The sequence below is a fragment of the Notamacropus eugenii genome, chromosome 2 (assembly GCF_028372415.1).
Source record: "Notamacropus eugenii isolate mMacEug1 chromosome 2, mMacEug1.pri_v2, whole genome shotgun sequence".
Lineage (NCBI taxonomy): Eukaryota > Metazoa > Chordata > Mammalia > Diprotodontia > Macropodidae > Notamacropus > Notamacropus eugenii.
The window spans coordinates 59,956,175-59,981,319 of NC_092873.1; the positions used below are offsets into that span (position 1 = coordinate 59,956,175).

The window sequence follows — 25,145 nt, forward strand, 5'->3', positions numbered from 1 at the left end:
CATATCTTTAAAACAAAATGAAATCAAGCAGTGAGAGAGAAATATATTGGGAAGAGAAAGGGAGAAATTGAATGGGGCAAATTATCTCTCATAAAAGAGGCAATCAAAAGACTCATTAGTGGAGGGATAAAGGGGAGGTGAGAGAAAAACATGAAGTCTACTCTCACCACATTCCACTAAAGAAAAGAATAAAGTGCACACTCATTTTGGTAGGAAAACCTATCTCACAATACAGGAAAGTGGGGGATAAGGGGACAAGCAGGGTGGGGGGGATGATAGAAGGGAGGGCATGAGGAGGAGAGTGCAATTCGAGGTCGACACTCATGGGGAGGGATAGGATCAAAAGAGAATAGAAGTAATGGGGGACAGGATAGGATGGAGGGAAATATAGTTAGTCCTATACAACACAACTATTATGGAAGTCATTTGCAAAACTACACAGATATGGCCTATATTGAATTGCTTGCCTTCCAAAGGGAAGGGGTGGGGAGGGAGGGAGGAAGAGAAGTTGGAACTCAAAGTGTTAGGATCAACTGTCGAGTAATGTTCTTGCCACTAGGAAATAAGAAAAACAGGTAAAGGGGTATAGAAAGCTATCTGCCCCTACAGGACAAAAGAGAAGATGGAGACAAGGGCAGAGAGGGATGATAGAAGAGAGAGCAGATTGGTCATAGGGGCAATTAGAATGCTTGGTGTTTGGGGGGGGAGGGGATAAAAGGGGAGAAAATTTGTAACCCAAAATTTTGTGAAAATGAATGTTAAAAGTTAAATAAATAAATTTAATAATAAAAAAAAAAAGGGAAAAAAATGAAAAAAAAACAATTCTACTTGAATTAATCTATTTATTCAGTGGCATATCAATCAAATTATCAAAAAATTATTTTATAGGACTAGAAAAAATATCAACAAAATTAATCTGGAAAAACAAAAGCTCAAGGATATCAAGGGAATCAACGAAAAAAATGCAAAACAAGGTGGTAAATCTGATCTCCAACTGTATGACAAAGCAGTAATTATCAAAACAGTCTGGTACTGGATAAGAAATAGAGTGATGGATCAGTGGAATAGATTAGGTACAAATTACATTTTTGTAAATGACCATCGTAATCTAGTATATAATATAATATATAATCCAAACTTTTGGAACAAAAGTTCATTATTTGACAAAAACTGCTGTGAACACTAGAAAACAGTCTGGCAGAAACTAGGTATAGAACAACATCACACCATATGCTAAGATAAAGTCAAAATGGGTACAAAAAGGGTGATACCACAAGTAAATTACAAGAGCATGGAATAGTTCATCTGTCACATATATGAATAAGGAAGAATTTAGGATCAAATAAAATATAGAGAACACTACAAAATGTAAAATAGATCATTCTGATTATATAAAATTAAGAAGTTTTTGCACAAACAAAGCCAATGCAACCAAAATTATAAGGAAAGCAGAAAACTGGGGGAAAATGTTTGCAACAAGTATCTCTGATAAAGGCCCCATTTCTCAAATATATAGAGAACTGAGTCAAATTTACAAAAATACAAGTCATTCCCCAACTGATAGATGGTCAAATGATATGAACAGGCACTTTGCAGATGAAGAAATCAAAGCTATATATGGTCATAGGAAAAAATGCTCTAAATCACTATTGATCAGAGAAATGCAAGTAAAAATGAGGTACCACCTCACACCTACCAGAGTGGCTAATATGACAAAAAAGGAAAATATTGGGTGTTGGAGGGGATGTGGGAAAACTGGGATACTACTGCACTGTTGGTGGAGTTGTGAACTGATCCAAGCATTCTTGAGATTTATGGAATTATTGGAATTATGAACAAAAGGCCATAAAACTGTGCAAACTCTTTGATCCAGAAACATCACTGCTAGATCTAAGATCAAAGACATCCAAAAAAGGAGGAAAGGACCTATTTATATAAAAACATTTATAGTAGCTCTATTTGTGGTGGATAACAATTGAAAATCAAAGGGATGCCCATCAATTGAGGAATGATAAACAAGCTGTGGTATATGAATATAATGAAATATTATTGTGCTATAAGAAATGACAAGCAGGATAATTTTGGAAGTACCTGGAAAGACTTACATGAACTGATGCATAGTGAAACGAACAGAGCCAGGAGAATTTTGTACATCGTAACAGCAATATTAATCGATTAAGAATTGTGAATGGCTTATCTATTCTCAGCAACACAATGATCCTAACAACCCCAAAAGACCAGTGATGAAGCACATTATCTGCCTCCAGAGAAAGAACTGATGTTGACTGAATACAGACGGAAGCATTTTTCTTTTTCACTTTCTTTCACTTTTTTCTTTTATTCTAGTCTTCTTGTACAAAATAACTAATATGGAAATGTTTTACATTTTAAAAAAGAATGAAACTATGGTTGCTGGCTCTGAGTGAATCTCTGAGCTACCCTGAATTATTTCCCTTCTTTTCTTAGGCATCATTTAGTTAATGAAGAACAAGACTGAATAATATCTTTAGCACATTCTGCTGTTTGTATCATTAAGAGTCACTAAGGAGCCGACCTGATCATTTAAGACCATTGGTGATGAGTCATTATTAGACATTATATATTTAATGCTTAACAGATGTCAGGATAATTAAAAACCATCCATTGGCATTACCTCTTGGGACTGTCATTTCTCATCATCATGTCAGAAGCAGAGTCATATTTTCCTTTTCTCTGCACCCACTGACCAAAGACATGCACGTAATCCTCTTCATGTTTAGCTTACAATATTCTCCAAGAGGCTGAACATATGAAGATGATCTCAGTGCCCAGTCAATGATTCAACAAGCATTTATTAAGTACCTACTATGTTTTAGGTACTAAGGGTAAATAGGTCCTACTCTCCCTCCAGGACTTTTACTTCCTTCCGGAGGAGATAGGATGCACATAAATACACAGATACACCATGGAGACCAGGTCCCATTGGAGGAAAGGCACTAGCTGCTGGGGGTGGAAGGTGATCAGAAAAAGCCTCATGTGGAAGGTGGTTCTTGAATTGAGTTTAGAAGGGAGCCAGTGGATTCCAAGAGGCAGAAGTGAGGAAGAACATTCCAGTTGTGGGGTACAATTGACAAAGATAAAGAGATAGAAGATGGGTTATGGGTGAAAAACATCAAGATCAGCTTAATTGGATTGAATACTCTTAAAAGATAATTGTGGGGGCAGCTAGGTGGCACTGCAGTGGATGGAGTACCAGTCTTGAAGTCAAGATTTGAGTTCAAATCTGGTCCCAGGCACTTACTAGCTGTGTGACCTTGGGCAAGTCACTTAACTCTGATTGCCTCAAAAAAGAGAGAGAGAGAGAGAGAGAGAGAGAGAGAGAGAGAGAGAGAGAGAGAGAGAGAGAGAGAGATGAAGAGAGGGAGAGAATAATGTGTAGAAAAGCTGAAAAGGTAAGTTAGAGGTGGGCAGGTTGTAAGGGTTTTGAAGAATGCCAAACAGAGGGGGCTACATTTGATCCTGGAAATAATAAGAGAGCTACTAGAGTTTACCAAGTTGAGGGGTGATATGGTCAAACTTGTACTTTAGGAAACTCACTTTGGCAGGAATTTGGAGTAAGGACTGGAGTAAGGATAAGCTTGAGGCAGGGAGGCCAGCTAGAAGTCTACTGCAATAGTCCTGAGGGTGTGGCAAGGGTCTGAACTATAGTGGAGGCCATATAAGTAGAGAGAAAGGGATAGATACTAGAGATACTGTCAGGGTAGAAAAGATGAGACTTGTCAGCTCAGTAGAGGTGAACAAAGAGGCAGAGAGTGAAAAGACAAGGACAACGTGGAAGGTGACTGAAAGGATAGTGGTGCCCTCTAATTCTGACCCATTCTTTCTGGGCCAGCTCCAGTTCCAGCTCCTTTATCAAGAGTTGTCAGATTCTTCAGACACAATAAATACCTTCTTTGTCTTATAACTTCAGACCTCGCAGGCTTTAACACATCCCACCTTGTATCGTGGTAATTGGTGAACATGCCTCATCTCCTCTACTGGACTCTATTTTTGTATCTCCCTGTCACCTAGGATGGTGTCATGCGCATAGAACTTACTGCCTTAATCTGGGTGCTTGCCAAACTACTTTCATCAGAGGCAATGTACCATTCCCCTTAGAGCAAGTTGTGTGCCTTTGACACTGATGGAGACAGTGACAAGTGGCAAGAGCTTTTGGCCATACACTCTGACTCCCAGAGAAAAGTAGCCAATATTGCTAATGGCATTTCAATATTATAGATTTCCTTTGTGATAACCGTGTTTATTATTTTGTGCATTTAAAAGCATGATACTGAGAAGGGTGCTCTCCCCCCCACCATGCACACACAAACACACACATATATACATATATACCCACATACATACACATATACACACAGTGCCTGGCATATAGTAGGTACTTAATTAATGTTCGTTGACTGGTTGATTTTCCATCTTGGTGAAGAGCAGTGATTCTGCTATTTGTCTTCTTTCCTGAGGCAAACACCTGCTGTATGTGTATCAAATGCAGGTCAGTCTTCTACCTTCAGGAAGAGAGAAGGCTTGTGATCCAGATTATTGGAAAGGAAGATGAGCTCCCAAATCAGATGGAAATAAAAGATTCAAAGGGACAACTATCCCTGGAAGGAAAAGCTGTACAGTGATGAGTAGTGACTGCAGCACTATCTGATGGGAGCCAGAGGCAGATCGGTCATGGTCAACTGGGAGATGTGCATTCAAACCAGAAAAGAAAGTTGGCCAGGACCATGAAGACATAATAGCGTGATTGCCTTGGGAACAATGGCAGTGCTTGAAGAAAGCTAGACAAGTTCTCTTGGGATTCTGGAGTTCTGGGTGGACAAATGGAAGATGTGGGAGTACAGGTGGTCTTCCATACTTCCCTTCCCTTGAACCTTAGAGGAGAAATGAGGATAGGAGAAGTGAACAACTGGCTACAAAGATGGTGTTGAAAAATGTTCTTGTTCAGTCATTTCAGTTGTGTCTGACTCTTTGTGACCCATTTTGGGGGTTTCTTGGCAGATATACCAGAGCAGATTTTGCCATTTCCTTTTTCAGCTCATTTTACAGATGAAAAAACTGAGGCAAACAGGGTGAAGTGACATGTCCAAGGTCACACAACTAGTAAGTGTTGAGGCTAGATTTGAACTCAAGAAGAATTTGACTCCAAGCCGGGCACTCTACCCACTGTGCCCCATAACTGCCCAGAATAGGATCTGGCTTTCTGGACCACAACTGAAGATATCAAAAAGATGGACTGTGGCTCCTTGGATGAAGTGCACCTCGCAAGAACAGATCCATTTGGAAGAAGCATTACCAATCTGATCCAAAAACTGCATACTGAAAATGGAGAATGGGGGGGAGGGAATCCTCCAGAGAGGATTATGAACCCCAGCACCACAAACAAAGAGAGAAATAACCAGCTGGAAAGAAGACTGGAAACTAGTAAGAAAGTCATTTAAACCATATGAAATAAAGTGAATTAGAGATTTTAACATAACGAGGTTGGTTTAATTTCCTATGAATCCCTGAATTTGAGTAGGATGGGGTGCATAACGGGAACCCAGCCACCAACACATGATTCAAAAGCAGGTTAGATGATTGGGGCAGAGGTAGAGTGTTTCTGTATGAAAGGAAAGCCACCATCCTTATGGGAGAGCCACAGAAAAGAGTGTTTGGGCAAGAAGAGAAAGGGTAGGGTTTTCCTCCCCTCTCCCACTTTTTCTGCAAGGAGAATGATGTTCAGATTGAAAAGAGTGGGATGGGGAGGAGGTATGCCTATTAAGAAAGATGCAAAGCTGAGAACAATTAAGGCGATAGCTATTCTGAGCTCAATAGGACCTCTACTAGCGTTCAACTCCCCTGAGTGAGGTGAGTTTCACACGAGGGCATTGGAATAGCTTGTTGTTCATATCCAGAGAGTCCTTGAGAACTGAGGAGATGTCAAAAGAGAGGGGATGGGAAAATACTGACCCTATCTTCAAGAGAGAAAAGCAAAACCAGAGTGATGCAGTGGAAAGAGGCTTGAGTCAGAGAACTTGGGTTCAAATCCTCCATGATCCCTTATTTACTGTGTGGCCTTGGGTACGTCACTTTAACCTTTTCATGCCTCAGTTTCATCCTCTGTAAAAATGACTTGTTGGATGAGATGGCCTCCAAGATACCTTCTGACTCGAGATCTAGGGCACTATCTGAGATCCATAAATTGTAGACTAGTGAACCTGACATCCATATGGGCCTAAGTTCTAGAACAGACTAGAATGTAAATTCTTTCAAGGCAGGAAATGTCGGATTCTCTGTATTTGTATCCCCAACACTTAGTACGGGTCTGGCACATAGTAGGAGCTTAATAAATACTTATTCACTGAAATCGTGCTACATCAACCTCATTTCCTTTTTTGACCAGATTACTAGAACCCTAGGTTAGAGTAATATTATAGACCAGTGGTTCTCAAAGTATGGTTAGGGGATTCCACAAGTCCCTGAGACTCTTTGACCACAAGATCAAAACTATTTTTATAATAATACTTGGATGTTTTCATTTTGAAATGGCAAATCCTAATAAATAAGTCACAAAAACCAATGCTCTTTGAGGTTTCAATAATGTTTATGAGTATAAAGGGTCCTGAGACCCAAACGTTTGAGAATTGCTGTCTTAGACCTACCATAGTACCTTGAGTCCAGTAAGAAATTTGACCAACCCTCTACTGCACAAGACTAAAAGAGGTGAGCTCAAGAGTTACAAGGACATCTAATGGTGCTGACTGGCCAACTAGACTCAGTCTGATTCATGGCAACGAGGGCAGGTGTTCTCTGCTGGCCTCTGACCGTCTCCCATTTCTGCTCAACATTTATGTCTGGGATTTGGTTGGAGCTGGCGGCAGCATGCTTACAGATGACAGGCAGCTGGGAGAGACTGCTAACATGCTCAACCATAGAAACAAGATCTCCAAAGGTCAGACTGGGAAAGCTCCAACAAGGCAAGATGTAAAGCTGTGCATTCAGGTGGGAGAGAAAAAGGAACTGAGTAAGTAGAGGTCGGGAGAGGTTTGCTCAGGCAGCAGCTCTTTTGTGTAAAAGAATTAGCAGGGTTTAGCTCATTACCATCTCAACAGGACCTGCGGGCAAGGGAAAGGAAGATTAGACGTATTGTACGCCTCTCCAGGGCCAAACTGAGGGCCAAAGATGAGAAGTTACGCCAAAGATGGCGGGCCAGAATATAGCTAGAGAAGGGAACCAAGGTGTGTATAAATAATACTCTCCTGATCTCAGCATGTGCATGTTCCCTTCAGTGAGGCAGATTGTCACCCTTTCTTGCTTGCACAGCATCTCCCCTCCCCCATCCAAGGAAGGAGTGCTGACCTGGGAGCCTTGACCTTGAAGTCATGGGACTCTCATTGGAATCTCAAATTCACCACTTGTCTGGACTCAGGCAAATTCCTTGAGGTCTCTGAGTCCTAAGGTCCAGGAAAGTACCATGGCTGGTGGGGTGCTTGCTGAAATCAGAGCCTCGAGCCTAATTTCCTGTGGCTGTGACAGTAGGGGCTTTCACCCTGTGGGTCTTTCTCATTTTCTCCTGACACAGCGAGGATACCGAGGATACCGTGAACGCACACTGGTTCTCCTTTCCCCCATGGGACTATCCAGCTCCTTTTCAATGGCCTGTTTCTCTAATGACAGATTACACCTCGAAGTTAGATGGATGACCTACAGACCTCATCTGTCACACCCACTGGCTGTCCCCGAGGTCTTATGTGCACGTATGTGCATAAATATGCCCAGACAGACGTGTGTATAGAGATACAGACCAACCCGCCAAGTCCACCAACCTGACCAGGAGTTAAACAAGGAGTGAGGGGGCCCCCAACAAAGACTGATCGTTCTGACACCAATATTCCAATGGTGGCATTGGATGGCTGTGAGCCATGAAACACAGAAGGCTCTGAGGAGTTAGAGAAAGCACCTATTTAGCACCTACAGTGTGCCACGCATGGTGCTAAACACTGGGAATACAAATCTAAGCAAGCAAACAATCCCTGTCCTTGAGGACATTCTGATAGAGAAGCCCCTAAAGAACAGCCAGAAAGGGGGAAGGGGTTGCTCCCCACACAGCAGCATGGCATTCTGATGGCTAGGAAGGCCCACGGAGACCTGGTTTTCAGTCAGATAGAGGGATGACTCCCCTAACACAGCTAGGAGACCCAGGGGCAAAGTCCAAGGTTGTGCTGGTGGAGAGAGAAGGCCAGGGTGTAGATGACATAGAAACGGTGGACTGGAATGAAAAATGAGTACTACCCACAAGTCACTGGAGGCACAGGCCGCACCATCTAAAAAATAAGGGGCAAGTAAGAATTTATTAAGGACCTACTATGTGTCAGGAGGGAGGCATGACTACTAGGCAGCCCATGGACTCCACTGGTATTCAGGATGATTCCCTTTTGAGAGTGTATGAAATGATATAGAGGATATGGTGCAAGATGCCAGGCAGTGATCTCCATCACTGAAGGGAATGCCCATATCGATGAGATCCCAGAGTCATGGGAACATGGGAAAAAACTGATTAAGACTTCAAGCATTCCAATGGAGCAGCCAGAGCTTCTGCCACTGGATGGGGTTCGAGAAGAGGCCAGAGAGCCATGAAGAGGGATCACAAAGAAGGTGAGGCAGTCACTAAGGAAGAGGCCAGACTGGATTGAATCCAAGGGCTCGCTCTGTCTCCAGTGGGGAGCCCCTCCAAACCTGGAATGTCAACCCCTCATGAACAACCTACCTCCCCCATTGTTCCAGAGGCTGGTTTTCCTGCAAATTGGATACCAAGGATTTGCTGAAATTCTGGAGCCTGGAGAGCCCCCTGCTCGGAGCGACCACCAGGTCAGTCCCAGATAAATGTCCCAAAAGGAGTAAAAATGCTTCTTTTGAAAGGAAACCCACACAGCAAATTCTCACAGAAGCCATGTTTAAGCTAAGCACTCTTATGGTATAAGGACAGTTTCTAATTATATATAGACATTGAGATATATTTATAAATGTCTTTTTAGAAACATTTCAGAAGTAGGTCACAACAGGCCATCTGCTAGGCATCCCAGTTTCTTCCTGATGTACTCAACCCACCCAGCACTGTGCTAGGCACTAGGGACACAGGATAAAAAGGAAACAGTGCTTCCCTTAAGGGGCTTACACTCTGGAGAGCCAGGCCTTCACCGATGAAGGAAAGGAAGTGGCCTAGGGAGGCACTTGATGTCTCAGGCAAGGAAATTCACTTGCTAATAAAGTCTAAAGAAAGCCATTCATGGCACCAGGTGCAGATGTACTGTAGCATACAGAATGCTGGATGTGGAGTCAGGAAGATAGGGGTTCATATTCCACTGCAGACAACTGTAACTTCTCTATCTTGGTCTCTTCTTCTGTGAAATGGGGTCAGACTTCATAACCTTTAAGGTCCCTTCTTGCTCCAAATCTATGATCCTATGAAGTCTCTTAACCTCTCTGTGCCTCAGTTTCCTCAACTATAAAATGAAAGAGTTGGGATTGGATGGACTCTAGAGTCCCTTCCAGCTCTTGATGTGCAACTCTATGATTCTATAACTTGATAACTGTTTGTTAATAGCAGTAACTTGTTCTAGCACCCCCAAAAAACATTTATTAGGTATCTATATACTCCAGACATGAAAAAAGGAGTCATAAAAATAGATTCAACACTCACCCTGAATTCAAAAGACTTAAAATCAATCAACATTTATTAAGCACTGCTATGTTTAAGGCATAATTTAATAGTAGGAAAGTGAGAGGGGAGAAGGGAGATTATCTACCTACCTATCTATCTATCTTTCTATCCATCCATCCATCCATCCATCCATCCATCCATCCATCCATCCATCCATCCATCTATCTATCTATCTATCTATCTATCTATCTATCTATCTATCTATCTATCTATCTATCTTTCCATCCATCCATCCATCTATCTATCCATTATACAAGAGAGACCACACTAAGAACAAAGGACAGTTCCCCAGATCAAGTACTTAGAGAAATCCATGAGGGGGAAGGTCTCTTTGCTTGGGAAGGGAGCCAAAGAGCAGTTCACAGAGGAAGCTGCCCAGTAGAGGGGCTATTCAGGGCTGGTTCTATGACTGGGCTCCCTTTCCATGATCGGGCTGGTTGTCACTGCTCTGTCCTGCCTCAGTTTTTCTTGACTGTTTACACAGTTATTTGCATTTGCAACATTTAAGACCCCTGAGGGGAAGAATATTTTTTTCCTCCATAAGCCCAGTACTTAATAAATACTTGTTGCCTGGTTTATGTACACACTGTCTTCCCCTAGAGAACATGATCTTCCTAAGGGCACAGACTGTGTATCCCCGGCTTCTAGCACAGAGCCAGAAACACAGTAGGTATTTTATATAAGTTTGCTAATCGACCTGAAGAGACTTCAACAGACTAAGATGGAGAAATCCCCTTCCAGGGGGCCCAGAGGAACAGTGGCACAGAGATGGGAGGGTGCAGGGGCAGGGGTCATACAGTCTGGCTTGAAGGTAGAACAGGTGAAGAGGATGAGTGCAAGATGAACGTTGGAGACAGACTTCAGGGAGCCTTGAATGCCAGGATCGGAAGTTGAAAGTAGAGGGTTGTAAATACCAGAACCAGATATTTATCTTTTATTCAATAGGTAAAGGCAAATGACTGAAAGTTTACAGTAAAAAGAACTTGGAGACTAAGGATTCAGGTTCAAATGCTGTTTACTTCCCCTTGCCCTCTCTGGGCTTCAGTTTTCTCATGTATAAAACAAGAAGAAGGGCATTTGAGTGATTCAGTGGATAGAACACTGGCCCTGAAGTCAGGAGGACATGAGTTCAAATCCAGCTTCAGAAACTTACTAGCTATGTGACCCTGGGCAAGTCACTTTACCCCGATTGCTTCCAAAAAGTAAAAAATAAAGCAAGGAGGCTGTTAGATAACCTCTGAGCTCCCTTTGCACGCTGGATTCAAATCCTGTCTCTGCCAGTTAGTATCTGGGTGACCCTGGGAAAGTCCCTTTTTGTTCTTCAGTTTTCCCCCCTGTAACATTGGGGCTTCACTAGTTTGGCTCCAAGGTCCCTTTCTGCTCATCCAGCCTCTGCCTCTGCAGGGTGAGGAACTTAGGGGACTCTTGCTCTTGCTGGGGTTCTTTGCTCACCACTTACCTCCTGGAGTCTGATCTCATCAGGCTGGAGGATGTCCAGGACTCCGCTGCTCCTAATCTCCGGAAGATCCTGCCAGAGGTTGAACCTGGAGTTGGCATTGTTGAGTAGGCAGATCTGGGGCAGAGCCTTCTTCTCCGTGGAGCTGGGGGGCTCCTCCTCCTCTGGAGGGGTCTCCTCACTGGTGGGAGACTCATCCACATCCACTTGGACCTCAGCATCCTGCAGCCTCCTGGTCTCAATCTCATGAAGTGTGGACTTATCGCGGTATTCCTGATACAAAAGTCCTAGAAAGAAAGGAAATTGTCATGAATGTAAAGGAAGGAAGGAGAGAGAACAGCAGAAAAGGAAACATGGCTCTCTCTTGACATGAATATTTTCAAGTGACTGAGTCAACACTTTGGCATCTTCTGGCTAGGAATGAATAGGAAGATCACCCTTTACACTCTTCACCTGACACACAGCTCAACCCTGGTCCTGTCCACACTCGATACCACAAGGGCTGCCCATTGCCTGTGGGATAACCCGCCAACTCCTGGGTCTGGCATGGAAGGCCCTCCACAATCCAACTCCCCCTTCTCCATCTGGCCTCATTTCACATTACTTCTTATCACAAATTCTATAGTCTGGCCCAGTCATTCCCTGGACTTGATGCTCCATTTCAGGCTCCTACAGAGAGGTGAAGGATGGTGAAACTAAGTGACCATTGTTCTTGAGTCATTTCTGTTGTGTCTGACTCTCTGTGATCCCCCAAGGGGTTTCCTTGGCAAAGACACTGGAGTGGTTTGCCATTTCCTTCTCCAGGGAATCCATTTTGTTAGGCATCCAGAAGTTAAGCGACTTGCCCAGGGTCACACAGCTAGTGTCTGAGTTTGGATTTGAACTTAGGTCTTCTTGACTCCAGGAGCAGTGCTCTGTCCACTGAGCCACCAATTGACTGGGCAAGTTACTTTGACCTCTGGTTGCCTCAATTTCCTCAGCTGTAAAATGGAGATAATAATAGGACTTACCTCACAGGGTAAGGAGGATCAAATGAAATATTTGAATGCTTAACATGGTGCTGGGTACTTAATACAGGCTATAGAAAGTTTCATTCCTCTCTCTTTCTGTTTTCTACCTATCTCTCCCCCAAAGGCAACAGAAGTTTGTTCTGGGCTGAGGCTGTTCCATTTTTGTCTCTGGCTCCAGTGTCTCTAGCTCCTATTTACAAGATGCTTTAAGGTTTGTAAAGCACTTTCCCCAGAACAATCCTGTGAGATTCCACTGGTATTTTTACCCCCCTTTTCCAGATGAGAAAATTGAGGCCTAGGAAGCTAAGTGACTTGTCCAAGTGCTTCAGCAAACATTTGTTAAACATCCACTGCAAGTGTGCAAGGCACTGGGCTCAGTTGGGGTTGCAAAGATTAAAAAAATAAAAGATGAGATCCCTGCCCTCAGGGAGCTTACAGACTATTGGAAGGTTTTCTATTTTTAGTTTTAGAGGATCTTCTAGACAAAGCTTTGCACTTGAAGACACAGACTTGGTGAACCCATGGCCCCCATGTTCATGTCCTGGTGAAGACTGGGCTGAGGGTAGACAGCAGTGGCGGAAAGGATTTCAAAGATAGAGTCTAATTCTATACAGGTGGCCTTGTTCCATTCATACCCAACATCCTGAAAGAATTCTAAGACATTGAACTGAAGAATCACAAATGTCTGAATTTGGATTCAGTATCAATCAACAAGTCTTCATCAAGCCCAGGGCTAGGCCTGTTAGAATGGAAGGTCCTGGAAGCAGGAATTGTCTTCCCCCATTCCCCTTTCCTCCCCTCTGCCTGCTCCCATGTTTAATGCTGGCACTTAGCATAGTGCCCGACACATAGTAGGTCCTTAATAAATGTCTGACTAAGGGGCACTGTCAATCTAGTGCTCAGTGTTGGAGATTCAGAGACATTACTGCCTTCCAAGAGCTTATACTGCATTGGAGCAAAATAAACTAACAAGGGTTCTTTAACCTTGAACAAATCTTCTCCATCCACCTCAGCCAACCAAATGCCTGGAAAGCACCTACTATGTGTACTATGCTATCTGTCTTGTATACAGAAGTAAAAGTCCTTGCCCTCAAGGGTTTTATATTCTTCCTTTAAAAAAAAAGTTCTGAAGTCTTCGTTTGGATCACATAATTATTTCTGGATACACTGAACCTCCGCCTTGGAGCAGCAGAAAGCCCTTGAGGATGAACAGATGATGGGGACTCCCTGCCCAAAGGATGGAGGTACACTTCCCTCCCCGTCCTGGGGCCACTACTGGGTTTTCTGCTTGGTTATCGGTTCTTTCTGTTCACATTCTTGCCATCCTCACATCAGTTGCTTTTGCTAGGTTACTTTCATTGACTCAGGAGTCTTCTTGTGTCCCTCCCTCCCCTCTCACTGCTGAATCACAGCCCGTGACAAGTCGGCCCCCAGACGCTATGTGCAGTCCTGCATCCATCAAGGGGCACCAATGGTATCCACATTTTTGCAGCCCCTGGACCAATGACCTTATGTTTGGTCAGTTAGGAAAGAATTGGAATAACGCGCTAGAGTAATAATTAGCATAACATAATTCAAATAACGATGATGATTCCTAGAGAAGCAACCTTGTGTTCAGGAAGATATAGGCCTGAATCTGCATTCCTCCCTCTGGCTGTGTGATTGGGGCCACATTGCTGCATTTTTCAATTATCTTCCTACCCCAGGGAACCATGCAGGGGTCAAAGAACCACAAACAAAGCGAAGACTAAACCCCAGGTCCCGGAACATCCCAAATCACACCCCCTCCCATGACCGGCCACGCACCTTCCCCAGCAAGGTTCAGTAAGGATCCCAGGAGATGGGACTTGGCAAACCAAGAAATGCCAACAGTTCATTAGATTTATCTTTTGTGAGGGTAGGTAGATCTCATCATTCTGCTCATTCTGCACAGGGCTTCTTTACCTGGGGTCCATGGACTTAAAAAAAAACATTCAGATCCACTGTATTTCAAAAGAATTGGTTTTCTGTGCACTCCTCTGTATTTTATGTTATACATTTGAAGACATGAGCTTGAGAAGGGGTTACAAAAGGGTCTGGGAAACACAAGAAAAGCTTCTGAGTCCCCTAGGCCTTCACATATACACCCAGCCCCAGGAGGCCTGCCCCTAAGGCAGCCCAGCTGCGTTGGCCACCAGCAAGATTCTGAGGAGATACTGTGCAGATTGACCATTGCAAGCCTCAGTCAGAGGGGTGCTGTGGAAGGAGCTCTAGGTCTGGAACCCAAACACCAGGGTTTAAATACTGCCTCTGCTACTTCCTACCTATATGACCTTGGACAACTCATTTGCCTTCTCTGGGGCTTAGTTTCCTTATCTGTAAAATGAGAGAGTTGGACTAGTTGACCTCTAAGGTCCCTTTCAGTTCTAAATCTATGATCCCACAGTCAGTACTAAAAGGAATAAGAAGCAGAAAGCATCTCATACCTCTGCCTCAGCTCTATTGGTGCCTGGCATGTGGCAGGTATTTGATAAAAATTGATTGAAGTGAATAACACACACACACACACACACACACACACACACACACACACATGCACGCACGCACGCACAATCACTCCAGTACAAACTGTGCCTGTGTACTGAATTCCAGCCTGGATATTCTGAAACTGTTCATTATGGGCCTCATGGAGAGTGACCCCTGCTAGGCTCCCACCAGATACGGCTGTGCGTAGCTCTAGGATCTGCCTGGCTAAGCTAAGGGGCACAGTCCCCTGGTGAGTCTGAGATACCCACCTGGCCTCTACCTGGAACAGTGAAGATGCCCCTGGCCCCCATCTCCTCTTTTCCCATGAACACATCAAACTGAAACCCTCCACACCCCTTCCTGGATAACCCAGAACATCTGGAGCACCTCAGATCTGCCCATCAGCAGCTGTTGTTTGGACTCAGCTGAATGGGTCACCAATGGCTTAGCCAAGAATCCACGAAAAGAAGGGATTCAACCATGTGGGCTGTGCTGCTTGTAGATGGAGCCTCTTCATGAGATGCCAACTTGCTAGCTTCCATTTTTAGTAACCCAGAAATCCCTGTGATTGGCATTTTTGCTGCATTATTACACAAGGCACAGGATTTGGAGCCAGGAGGGACATTAGATGTTATTTAGTCCAGCCCCACCCCATTTTGCAAACAAGGAAACTGATGTCCAGAGAAGGAAAGTCATTTGCTCTGGGTCATAGACTTGTGAGTGGACATGTTGGGATTCCAATCCTCCTCTTTTCACTCCACATCCAGAGTGTTCTTCCACCATCAAAGCAGCAAAAAGGAGTTTCCACCCCCAAACCTCATGCAATATATTCAAATCGTTAGCAAATAACCTTCTTGCCAATGGGTGACAGACATTCCTACATCTATTGAATGGATGGGTGAGAAAGTAATGACGATTCCTGAAATATGAGAGCCAGAGGGGTCACTTATTCTCCCTCATCCACTCTGCAGTCCAGCTACACTGGTCTCCTGGTTGTTCCTCATATACAACAGTCCATCTCCAGTTTCTGTGCCTCTATCTGGGCTGTGCCCCCTGCCAGGATGGCACTCATCCTTTCCATCTACCTCTTCAAATTCCCAGCTTCCTTTAAGGCTCAACTCATAAGCTACACATGGTTGTCTACAATCCACCCCCAACCCAGTTTGTGCTCCCCACACACCCCAGCCTGAAATTACATTGTACTTGATTATATGTATACATACGTTAGGGCAGCTAGGTGGCATAGGAGCAGGTAGAGTGCTGGGTCTGGAGTCAGGGAGACTCATCTTCCTGAATTCAAATCCAGCCTCAGATACTTTCCTAGTTGTGTGACCCTGGGCAAGTCACCTCACCCTGTTTGCCTCAGTTTCCTCATCTGTCAAAGGAGCTGGACAAAGAAATGACAAACTGTTCCAGGATCCTGACCAAGAAAGCCCTCATTGGGGTCACAAAGAGTCAGACATGACTGAAGTGATTGAACAAGACATATGTTGTTTCTACCAATAGAACAGAATCTCCCTGAAGGCGGGTCTTGTTTTCAATTTTGTTTTTATATTCCCAGTCCTGGCGTAGACTCCAGTGGATCTGAAGTCTCTGCAGTTATGCAGATTGCTACCTATCTGGGCTTGCCATCCCGTGTGGTCCTCATGCACAGCCTCCCATAAGTGAGGCACAAGGGATCTGTCCAAGGTGGTAAGGACCTTTCTCGATTTCTTGTCATCAGTGGACCCTTCCCGCTGCCTATTTGGTAATTCTCACTCACTCCCCAAAGGAGCCCAGTCCATGTCCTTGTTCATTCAACACAGACTGATACAGAGAGCCAATTGTTAAATTTTCCGTATAAACATTTACACCTTGAAAATCAACAAAGGCTTGCTTTATCATTTTGATTATTTTGTTAATTGTCCAGACTTAAGAAAACGACAGAGATAAAATAATGCGGATTAAATTTAAAAGTGGGTTATATATACAAGTTGCCTTCTCTGCCCCCTTATCCCATTCCTGGGAACTGGTTGTTAAACACGTGCCATTGTTCATTCCCACATGTCCTATCTTTACTTCTTTATTTGACTTCTTCCAAGGGCCTTCATGGGTACAGGTTGCACATTAATCATGCCCACCCTTTGTGTCTCCACTGCCCTCTCAGAGAGCCTCACTTCTCATTCCTCGGAGACAGCTGTGTCCTAGGTCTCAGGTGTCATAATACAGGTCTAGTGAGAAAAGAGTATGGTTTCCAGAAGACGTTTGAGGTTTGTAATTTCCTAGAGACCATCTAGTCCAGTCTCCTTTTGTTTAATTCTAGACTTAGCTTGTCCTATGGTATGGCCTGTCTCAGAAAGATGTACTGATGGATAAGCTCTATAGGGTGTCTACCTAACTTCAGGTCATAATATGAGCAATTGACATTTTTCATCCATTTTGTTTTTCTGGTACTGATGGTTAGATCAAATTCCTGGGTGATTTAGACTTACCACTTCCAGGAATCTCTGAAGGGTTCTAGGGCCCTATGTAAGCAGTGATTTGCATAGATTAAGCCAGTGCTTAATAAGCTGTGCTTGTCCTTTGTTCTCCAAGAGGACCAAGACATCAAGATGCTGACATGACTTGCAGTTGAGTTTGATTTGAGTGAGGGAGGGCTGTGCAAGGTCATCAACCTCACTTCCTTCTCCTGAGCCATCTGGGTCCAGTGGCCTGATATTTATCAGGATAACTGGCGATGGCCCAGGCTTAATAAATGCTTATTGAATGAAGGAAGGAAGCTTAGGGATCAGTGAGAGCTCTGTACACATAAGGACATGGTAAAGGGGATAGAAACTGATGAATCTGTGGACAGGTATAAGTGGCAAAAAGAGACTCTACTTTCCCCTCAGCGCCTCATTTTTCTCATGTCTAAAATGGGCATAATAATATTTGCATTATCTACTTCATGAAGCTATTGTAAACCTTCCAGTGGTTGAGAAAAGGGAGTTAGGAACAACCTCCCCCCTGCACCCTATTGGATTAAGAAATCAGGATTAGTAAAATTCAAGGAGAGAGACGTGGGGCTGGCTTTGAGGCTGAAGGAAATGGATCCCAGGCAGAATAGAGGCTTATTCATTGCAGTGTCACTAATTCAGATTTTGTGATGACTTAGGCAGGAGCCAGCCTGGCCAACTTTTTCACCATCAGTGGAAAAGAGGGATGGGCTGAGGAAAAGAACATTATAAACAAGCTTTGCACCAGGGAACGCTGAACTTTTTAAAAGAACCAGCTTTTCAGCCTTCATGTTGGAAGTACAGTGCGTCCATTTATTCTGCCGTGCCAAGGGTCAACTCATCTTCTCCAAAGCAGAATAATTACATACAGATGAAAATCTGAAAATCTGAAATCAGATCCTGGGACTTGCAGCTAGAAGGAACTTGTCTCTCTCCTTCATGCCACAGAGGAGGAAACTGAGGCTCACATAACGTGGTTATGGCTAGTCTTCACATAATCTTTGTTCCAGTCAAATTGGGTTCCTTACACACAACACTCAGTCTCCTATCTCCACACCTTTGCCTAGGCTGCTCCCAGTTTCTGGAATGTACTCCTTTCTGGAATGACCTGTGCCTCATAGAATTGCTCATTCTCCTCAGATCTCAGCTCAGATACCAACTTCTATATGTCTTTTCCAGGTTCCCCCAGCTTTGTATATCCTTCATATTTATTTATCTGCATACATGTTGCTTCCCTTAATAGAAGGTGAGGTCCTTGAGGGCAGGGACTGGGGCATTTCCATCTTTAGATCCTGAATGCCTATCACATTTTCAGTTGTTTTTCAGTAGTGTCTAGCTCTTCATGATCCCTTTTTGGGGTTTTCTTGGCAAAGATACTGCAGGGGTCTGCCATTTCCTGTTGCAGTTCATTTTACAGATGAGGAAACTGAAGCTAACAGGGGGAAATGACTTGCCCAGGGTCACCCAGCTAGTAAGTGTCTGAGGCTGGATTTGAACTCAGGAAGATGAGTGTTCCTGACTCCAGACCTTGTGCTCTATCCACTTCACCACCTAGCTGCCCCACCTACCACATAATAAACGCTCAATAAATACTTATTAATTGATTGAATGAAGGGCATTCTGCCCTTCTAAATACCAGTCAGGATAATTGCTTGCTAATTTATATACCATGTAACTGCAACTGAACACAAGCCAGCCCCAGTCAGGCTGATATTTTCACCGAGGGTCTCCTAGTAGAGACACGTTCCCCCTCCTGCCCCACCCCACCCCCATCGTTCATCCTGAAGTGGGACTGGAGGCATGGACAGCCTGTGCAGTGATGGGTTCCAGCTCACACAGGGCTTTCATTGGCTCTCATTGTAATATTCTGTGTGTTTCAATACACAGCCACCATGTCTTTGCTCTGGTTGGTCCTCAGGCATGCCTAGAATGCCTTCTCCCCCTCACCTCCCAAGCTGTTCTGGTCGCTTCCTTTCTCCAAGCTCATTTCAGATTCCTGCTTCTGCCTGAGGCCTTCCTTAAAAACCTTCTAATCAATCTTTCAATAGGTCATAGGTATTAATTAAGTGCCTACTGTATGCTTGGCACAGTGCTAGATACAGTTACCAAGACAGGTAAGCAAATAGCTCCTGCCTTCCAGAAACCTTCAATATCTCTGGGAAAAGGAATGTTCACATAGGGACAGATAAAGGAGCTGGACCTTTGATTTCTTTGGGGCCATCAATGAACCTCCCTCTGTTGATGTAGACAGGCACCTAATCTACAATTTATAAGGCTAGTTGTCCGACATCTTGAGAGGTTAAGTGATTTACCCAGGGTCATACATTTCCATTCAAATGCTGTAAGATTTACAATAACTTCATGGGATAGTTAATGTAAGCATTATTATGCCCATTTTGGACATGAGCAAACTGAGGTTCAGAGAGGGTGGTGCCACATTCCACTTTTAGCTCCCTCATTCGTCACTTTCTATGTCTTTCCTTCCCTCCCAAGTCTCTTTAGGTAGAACTTGAACACAGGTCTGTCTTCTGTCATGGCTGACTTTCTATTCATGACATTTGAAAGACATTTTAATGTGCCTGGTAGAAATTCCTATCACATTTTGATTGAAGAGGTGCCTCCAGTACTCTGGGGCACTCCATCAGCAAGGATACCAGAGGCTCTGAGGTGGGAAACAGAGGCTGTTATCTACCACTCCAACATGGCGGCCCACACTGTGGGGCTCACTCTCCCCGCTTGGGCCAAAGGAGTCTGGTCCTCAGATGTTTTTCTTCTCTACTCATTGCTAAGTTGTCCAGTCAAGGGGCCAACACCCAACAGGGTCACGGCCTCTCTGTGGTCAGATGAGCATCTTAATCCTGCCTGGGACACATCAATACCTGTACAAGCACAGCTCAGGCAAAAGCCCAGTAGAGATCACTCTGGGCTTAAAGGCCCACCTTTCATCTTATTGTTCCAGGGAAGACTACAATCTTTCTTTCCTACCACTACAAGTTATTATAACTATCATCACAAATCGCAAAGGCTTGAGGAAAAATCATGGAGAATTGGGCATGGAGTCAAAAGACCTGGATTCGAATCTAGGCACTCATTAGCTGGGTAACCTTGACCAAGTACTGGCCCATCTTCTTCTGTAAGACAAAGAGTATGACCTGGATGATCCTTTAAAGTCTCTTTTGGTTAGAAATTATTGTTCTGGAGTTAGAGGACCTAGGATGTACATAGGCTGTGAACTTGGGAAAATCAGATAGTTAGACTCAATGGTCCCTGAGGTCCTTCCAGGTCTAAATCACTGATTATCTGGTCTTAAATCACTCCTGGAGGCCTCAGTTTCTTCATCTGTAAAATGAAGAGAATTGGAATAGAACAAGGATTCTTCACTTTCTTTGTGCAACCCCTTTGGCAATCAGGGGAAGGCCATGGATTCCTTCTCAGAATAACATGAAATAAGATATGTGTGATTACAAAGGAAACCAATTATTTTGAAATAATAATGATAATATCTGTCATTTATAGAGCTCTTTAAGGTTTACAAAATACTGTAGGGTCAAAATAAATGAGTTATCTCATTTGATCCTCATAATAATCTGATAAGGTAGGTGCTATTGACAGATGAGGAAACTGAGGCAAACAAAGGTTAAGTGACTTGTCCAAGGTCACATGACTAGTGTCTAAGGCAGGATTTGAACTCAGGTCTTACTGACTCTAAGTCCAGAGTTTACCCACTAAGCCCCTTAATTGTAGTTATCAAAATATTTTTTAAAAAACAAATTCTCATTTTAAAAATGAATGTTAAAAATTGCCTTTCTATGTAATTGGAAAAAATACTTTTAAAAAATAAAATAAAAACCAAATTCTTATACCCCCTGAAAACTATTCATAGGCCCCAGGTTAAGAATCTCTGAATGAGATGGAGGTCTCCACCAGCTCAAATTCTAGGACTGGTGTAAACAAAACAATGTTTGTGAAAGAAATCCCAATTTGAGTTCATTCATTTAACTTACTTTGTCTAAGTTTAGAACTAGAAAGCACCTTAGAGGCTGCCTGGTCCCACCCTCTCATTTAACAGGTGAGGAAACTAAGGCCCAGAATCTGGAAAGGACTTTTTATCCCTTTATATCCCAGCTAGAAGGAGAAGATGAAACCCATGTCTCCCAGACTCCAAGCTATGAAGCAGCACTGCCCTGCTGTGCTAAACTAGGCCATAGCACGTTAAAATACTGGCAAGGTTTTTGCGATTTAAAAAAAGTCAACGAAGTGGAAACAGCTAGTTTCTTGCTTTCATTGCTGCCAAGGTTTGTATTTGACTCCATAAAATGTGGGTTTTTAACCAGTTTACTGCCCCGGAAATTTAAAATGCAGTAAAAACAGTCCTTTCCCACCTCCAGACCTTTGCTCATGTCAACCCTTCTGCTTAGAATGGCCTTCTCCCATCACCTTTTCAATCAGAGTCCAAACATTTAAGGGACTTCCCCCAACCAGGGCAAGACGGTGAGGCCAAGAGGGTTTGAATCACCTATGATCATATAGCTAATAAGTGGTAGGCCCAAGATTTGAACTCAGGACTTTTGACTCCAAATCAGGTCCTCCTTCCACTATATCAACAAGGCTGATTATAACCAGGTCCCCTTTCCCATCACCCCAAGAACCAGTCACTGGTGACAGTCACTTAATGATGCTAAGTGGTCCTTTAAATGACCATTTTCTGAACCACATCTTCTGAGAGGAAGTCTGGGCTTCTGGGTAAAGATCCATGACAAGTCTGCAAAGCTACAGTCCTAAAATAATCAATATGAAATCATGTCTGGATAAAAGACTATACAGAAGGCTAGTTTTCCATAGAGAAAATGAAGCCTGTTCTCATTTCTATTCCAAATTCTCCCTCCACCGTGCTCCAGTATTGCATTTCATGCCCTTCTTTGGAGTCAAGAGAGCTTGGGTTCAAATCCTAGCCTTTCCACTTAGTGCCTGTATGACCTTGGACAAGTCACCTTACTTTTCTGAGACTCAGTTTCCTAATGTGTAAAACTAAAGGATTGATCTCCTGGTCTCCAAGACCTCTCCCCAGCTTTAAATCTCTGCTCATGGGCCCACAAGTCTTGAGCTTGGGGGAAGGGGGGCAAACTAAGAGCCCTTGAGGCCAATCCTCTCATTTTATACATTATCAAACCCATGCCCTGTCGCCACTAGCTCCTCATTTTACTCATGGATTATCTTCTTCAGTCTCAGTCAGAGTTGAAAGCATGTCTGGCATCCTGAGGTTACTCCAAGAACCAAGAACCCTCCATCACTATCATACAGAGTGCAGGAGACTATTTCAGCAGGGCCTCAAGGCAGACCAGATGCTGCAAAGGCTTATAAAGCTCCTACTAATCACCTGATTCGGCCAGCACCAGCTCTCCTACAAGGACCGCTCTCTCTATCCCTGTACCAGTGAAAGATATCTGCATTGGAGGGGAGACAAGGGCAGTCTGTCCTGGTCTCTCTCCCATCAGTCACTTGCAAATAGAAAACAATCCGATTTATGAGCTGACCCCAGAGGCCATTTGTTCTCAAATCCCTGGTCTCCAGAATTATTTGTCATCTTAAAAAATGACAACATCACAAAAAGTGCTTCGAGATTTCACAAATGGCGTTTATTCTGGGTTATGACCTACACAGCCATAAGGGTCTGTTTGTCTGCATATTTTATGAGTCTCTCTTCTAAAGGAGATATTTCATCAGGATTAAATGTGAATGTAGAGCTGGAAGGCACTGTAGAGGGTGTGTATTCCCCTCCCCCATCCTGGCCCACCCCTCTCATTTTACAGATCAGGAAACTGAGGCCCGGGGAGGTGGTTACTGAAAAACCACACAGGTACAGGTGAAAGCAGCAGTCCCCAAAGTAAGGTCTGAGGATTCCTGGGGCTCCCCTAGACTGTTTCAGGGAGTGTGTGAGGTCAACACTATTTTCATCATGATAATGAGACTAATACTTGACTATGTACATTTTGATAAGTCTAACCCACATATAAGCTCTTTGGAGGAGGGGTCCTCAAAAACTGTAGGAGCATAAAGGAGTCCTGAGATCAAAAGGTCTGAGAATAACTTCTTTAAACCAAGAGTGAATAAAGTTCAACAGGACATCTGAGTGTCAAGGTTCTTGAGAAGGACTGGTCTAGATTAGCATGTGACTGCTGAAGAAGAACCAGAGTGATTGGGATGAAAAGAATCTTCTGAAGACAAATCCACTTCCTTCTCTGCCCCCTCTTTCCTCCTTGCCCTGAAGCATTTAGGGCTTCCCTCAGGTAGTTTCTGGAGTCAGGAGGACTTGAGTTCCAATCAAACCTCAGATACCTCCTAGCTGTGTGACCCTGGGCAAGTCACTTCACCTTGTTGGTCTCAGTTTCCTCATCTGTCAAATGAGCCGGAGAAGGAAATGGCAAACCACTCCCATATCTTTGCCAAGAAAACTCCCAATGGGGTCACGGAGAGTCAAACAGGACTGAACAACAACAAAAAATAGATTTCTAATTCAAATGGAGGCCAGGGCCATTGTATTGCTGGGGGGGGGGGGGGGTGAGTCTCTCTTGGGAGGTGGAATAGTAGGGCAGGAAGAAGCAATGGACTTGGAGTCTCAGAACCTGGGTTCAAATCTTGCCTCTGTCACTTCCTACCCACCTGACCTGAAGCAAGCAGCTTAAATGTTAGCCTGGGGCCTGCAGCCTCTGAGGTCCTGCGAGCCAGTGGCACCTAAAGCACAAGCAATCACTGACCTTCTGCTGCCATGGGTCCCGCTGAATGCTGGGGCATGGTGGACTGTCAGGAGAAAGCTATCGAGATACTGGGAGGGAGCAGGAGGGGAGGTATGGTGCTGGGTTTTTAAGTCAGACGTTGCTCCCCCAAATTTAAAACATACATTCGAAGCCCTAATGTCTTGGGGCCATTGTGTCTGGGAAAGCAAATATACTGAGAGTCTATACTAGAATAAACCTGAAATTTGTAATAATGACGTTATATATTAATATAATAATAATAAATATAATTGTATAATGTAATAATAGCTAGAATTTCTATAGCGCCTACTATGTGCACTACACTAAATGCTTGAAAAATATAATCTCATTTAATCCATACAACAACCCTGGGAAGTAAGTGTTACTATTCTCTCCCTTTTACAGTTGAGGAAACTGTTGCCCAGTAATTTTAAGTGATTTACCTAAGGTCACTAGCTTGTAAGAGTCCAAGGAAGGATTTGAAACCAGGTCCCCGATTCGTCCAACACGTCGTTATTCTTGACAGCTCACTCTGCACAGACAATCATTTGCCAAGCCTTTAGTTTCTCCCCCAAAATATCCGTCAGGTCCCTCCCTTCCCTCTCTTCACACAGACCACCCCTCCCCATTCAGGCCCTGGTCACAGTCCCCTCCTGGATTATCAACGTGGCTGCCCCTAGCCTCTCCTCCTTCCTGCGTGCCCTCCACAGGGCTGCCAAAGGGATTGTCCTAAAGCACAGGTCTGCTTGGGAGCATACCCCCAGCTTCTGGGATTCAACACTCACTCCTCTGTTTAGCATTCAAGGTTCTTTGCTGAAAGCTTCCAGTCAACCTTTTCAGGTTTACTACACATTACTCTCCTCTATGGGCCCCCTATTCTATCCAAACAGGCCTGTTTGTCTCTGCATACACCACATTCCACCTCCAGCCTCCACACCTTTGCAAAGGTAACATCCCCCTCCATGCCCCAAATACCAGTCATGCCCTCCCTGTTGCCTCTTGGAATACCAAGCTTCCTTCAGAGCTTGATTCCCCTCAACTACCAGGTTCCTCCCCACTACCAGAAATTACCTGTTATCTGCTTTGCATACATTTCTATTTATTTATATGGATACATGCTGTTTCTCCTCCAATGGATTGTAAGGTATTTGAGGACAGGCATTATTTCACTGGGCTCTGTAACCCCAGGGCCCGATTCATAAATGC

General features: G+C 43.9%; 1 protein-coding gene across 6 annotated transcripts in view; it reads right to left on the reverse strand.

Annotated features, from left to right (window-relative positions):
- NGEF (neuronal guanine nucleotide exchange factor) overlaps positions 1–25,145 on the reverse strand; it is a 151,689-nt gene that overhangs the window by 51,416 nt on the left and 75,128 nt on the right. For all 6 annotated transcript variants that reach the window (XR_011973995.1, XR_011973994.1, XM_072640532.1 and 3 more), the window contains one exon: positions 11,199–11,482. Coding sequence is in view for 4 of the 6 variants with exons in the window: in XM_072640532.1 (XP_072496633.1) it covers positions 11,199–11,482 (284 nt within the window). In the remaining 2 variants the exon portion in view is untranslated. The remainder of the gene's footprint in view (positions 1–11,198; positions 11,483–25,145) is intronic.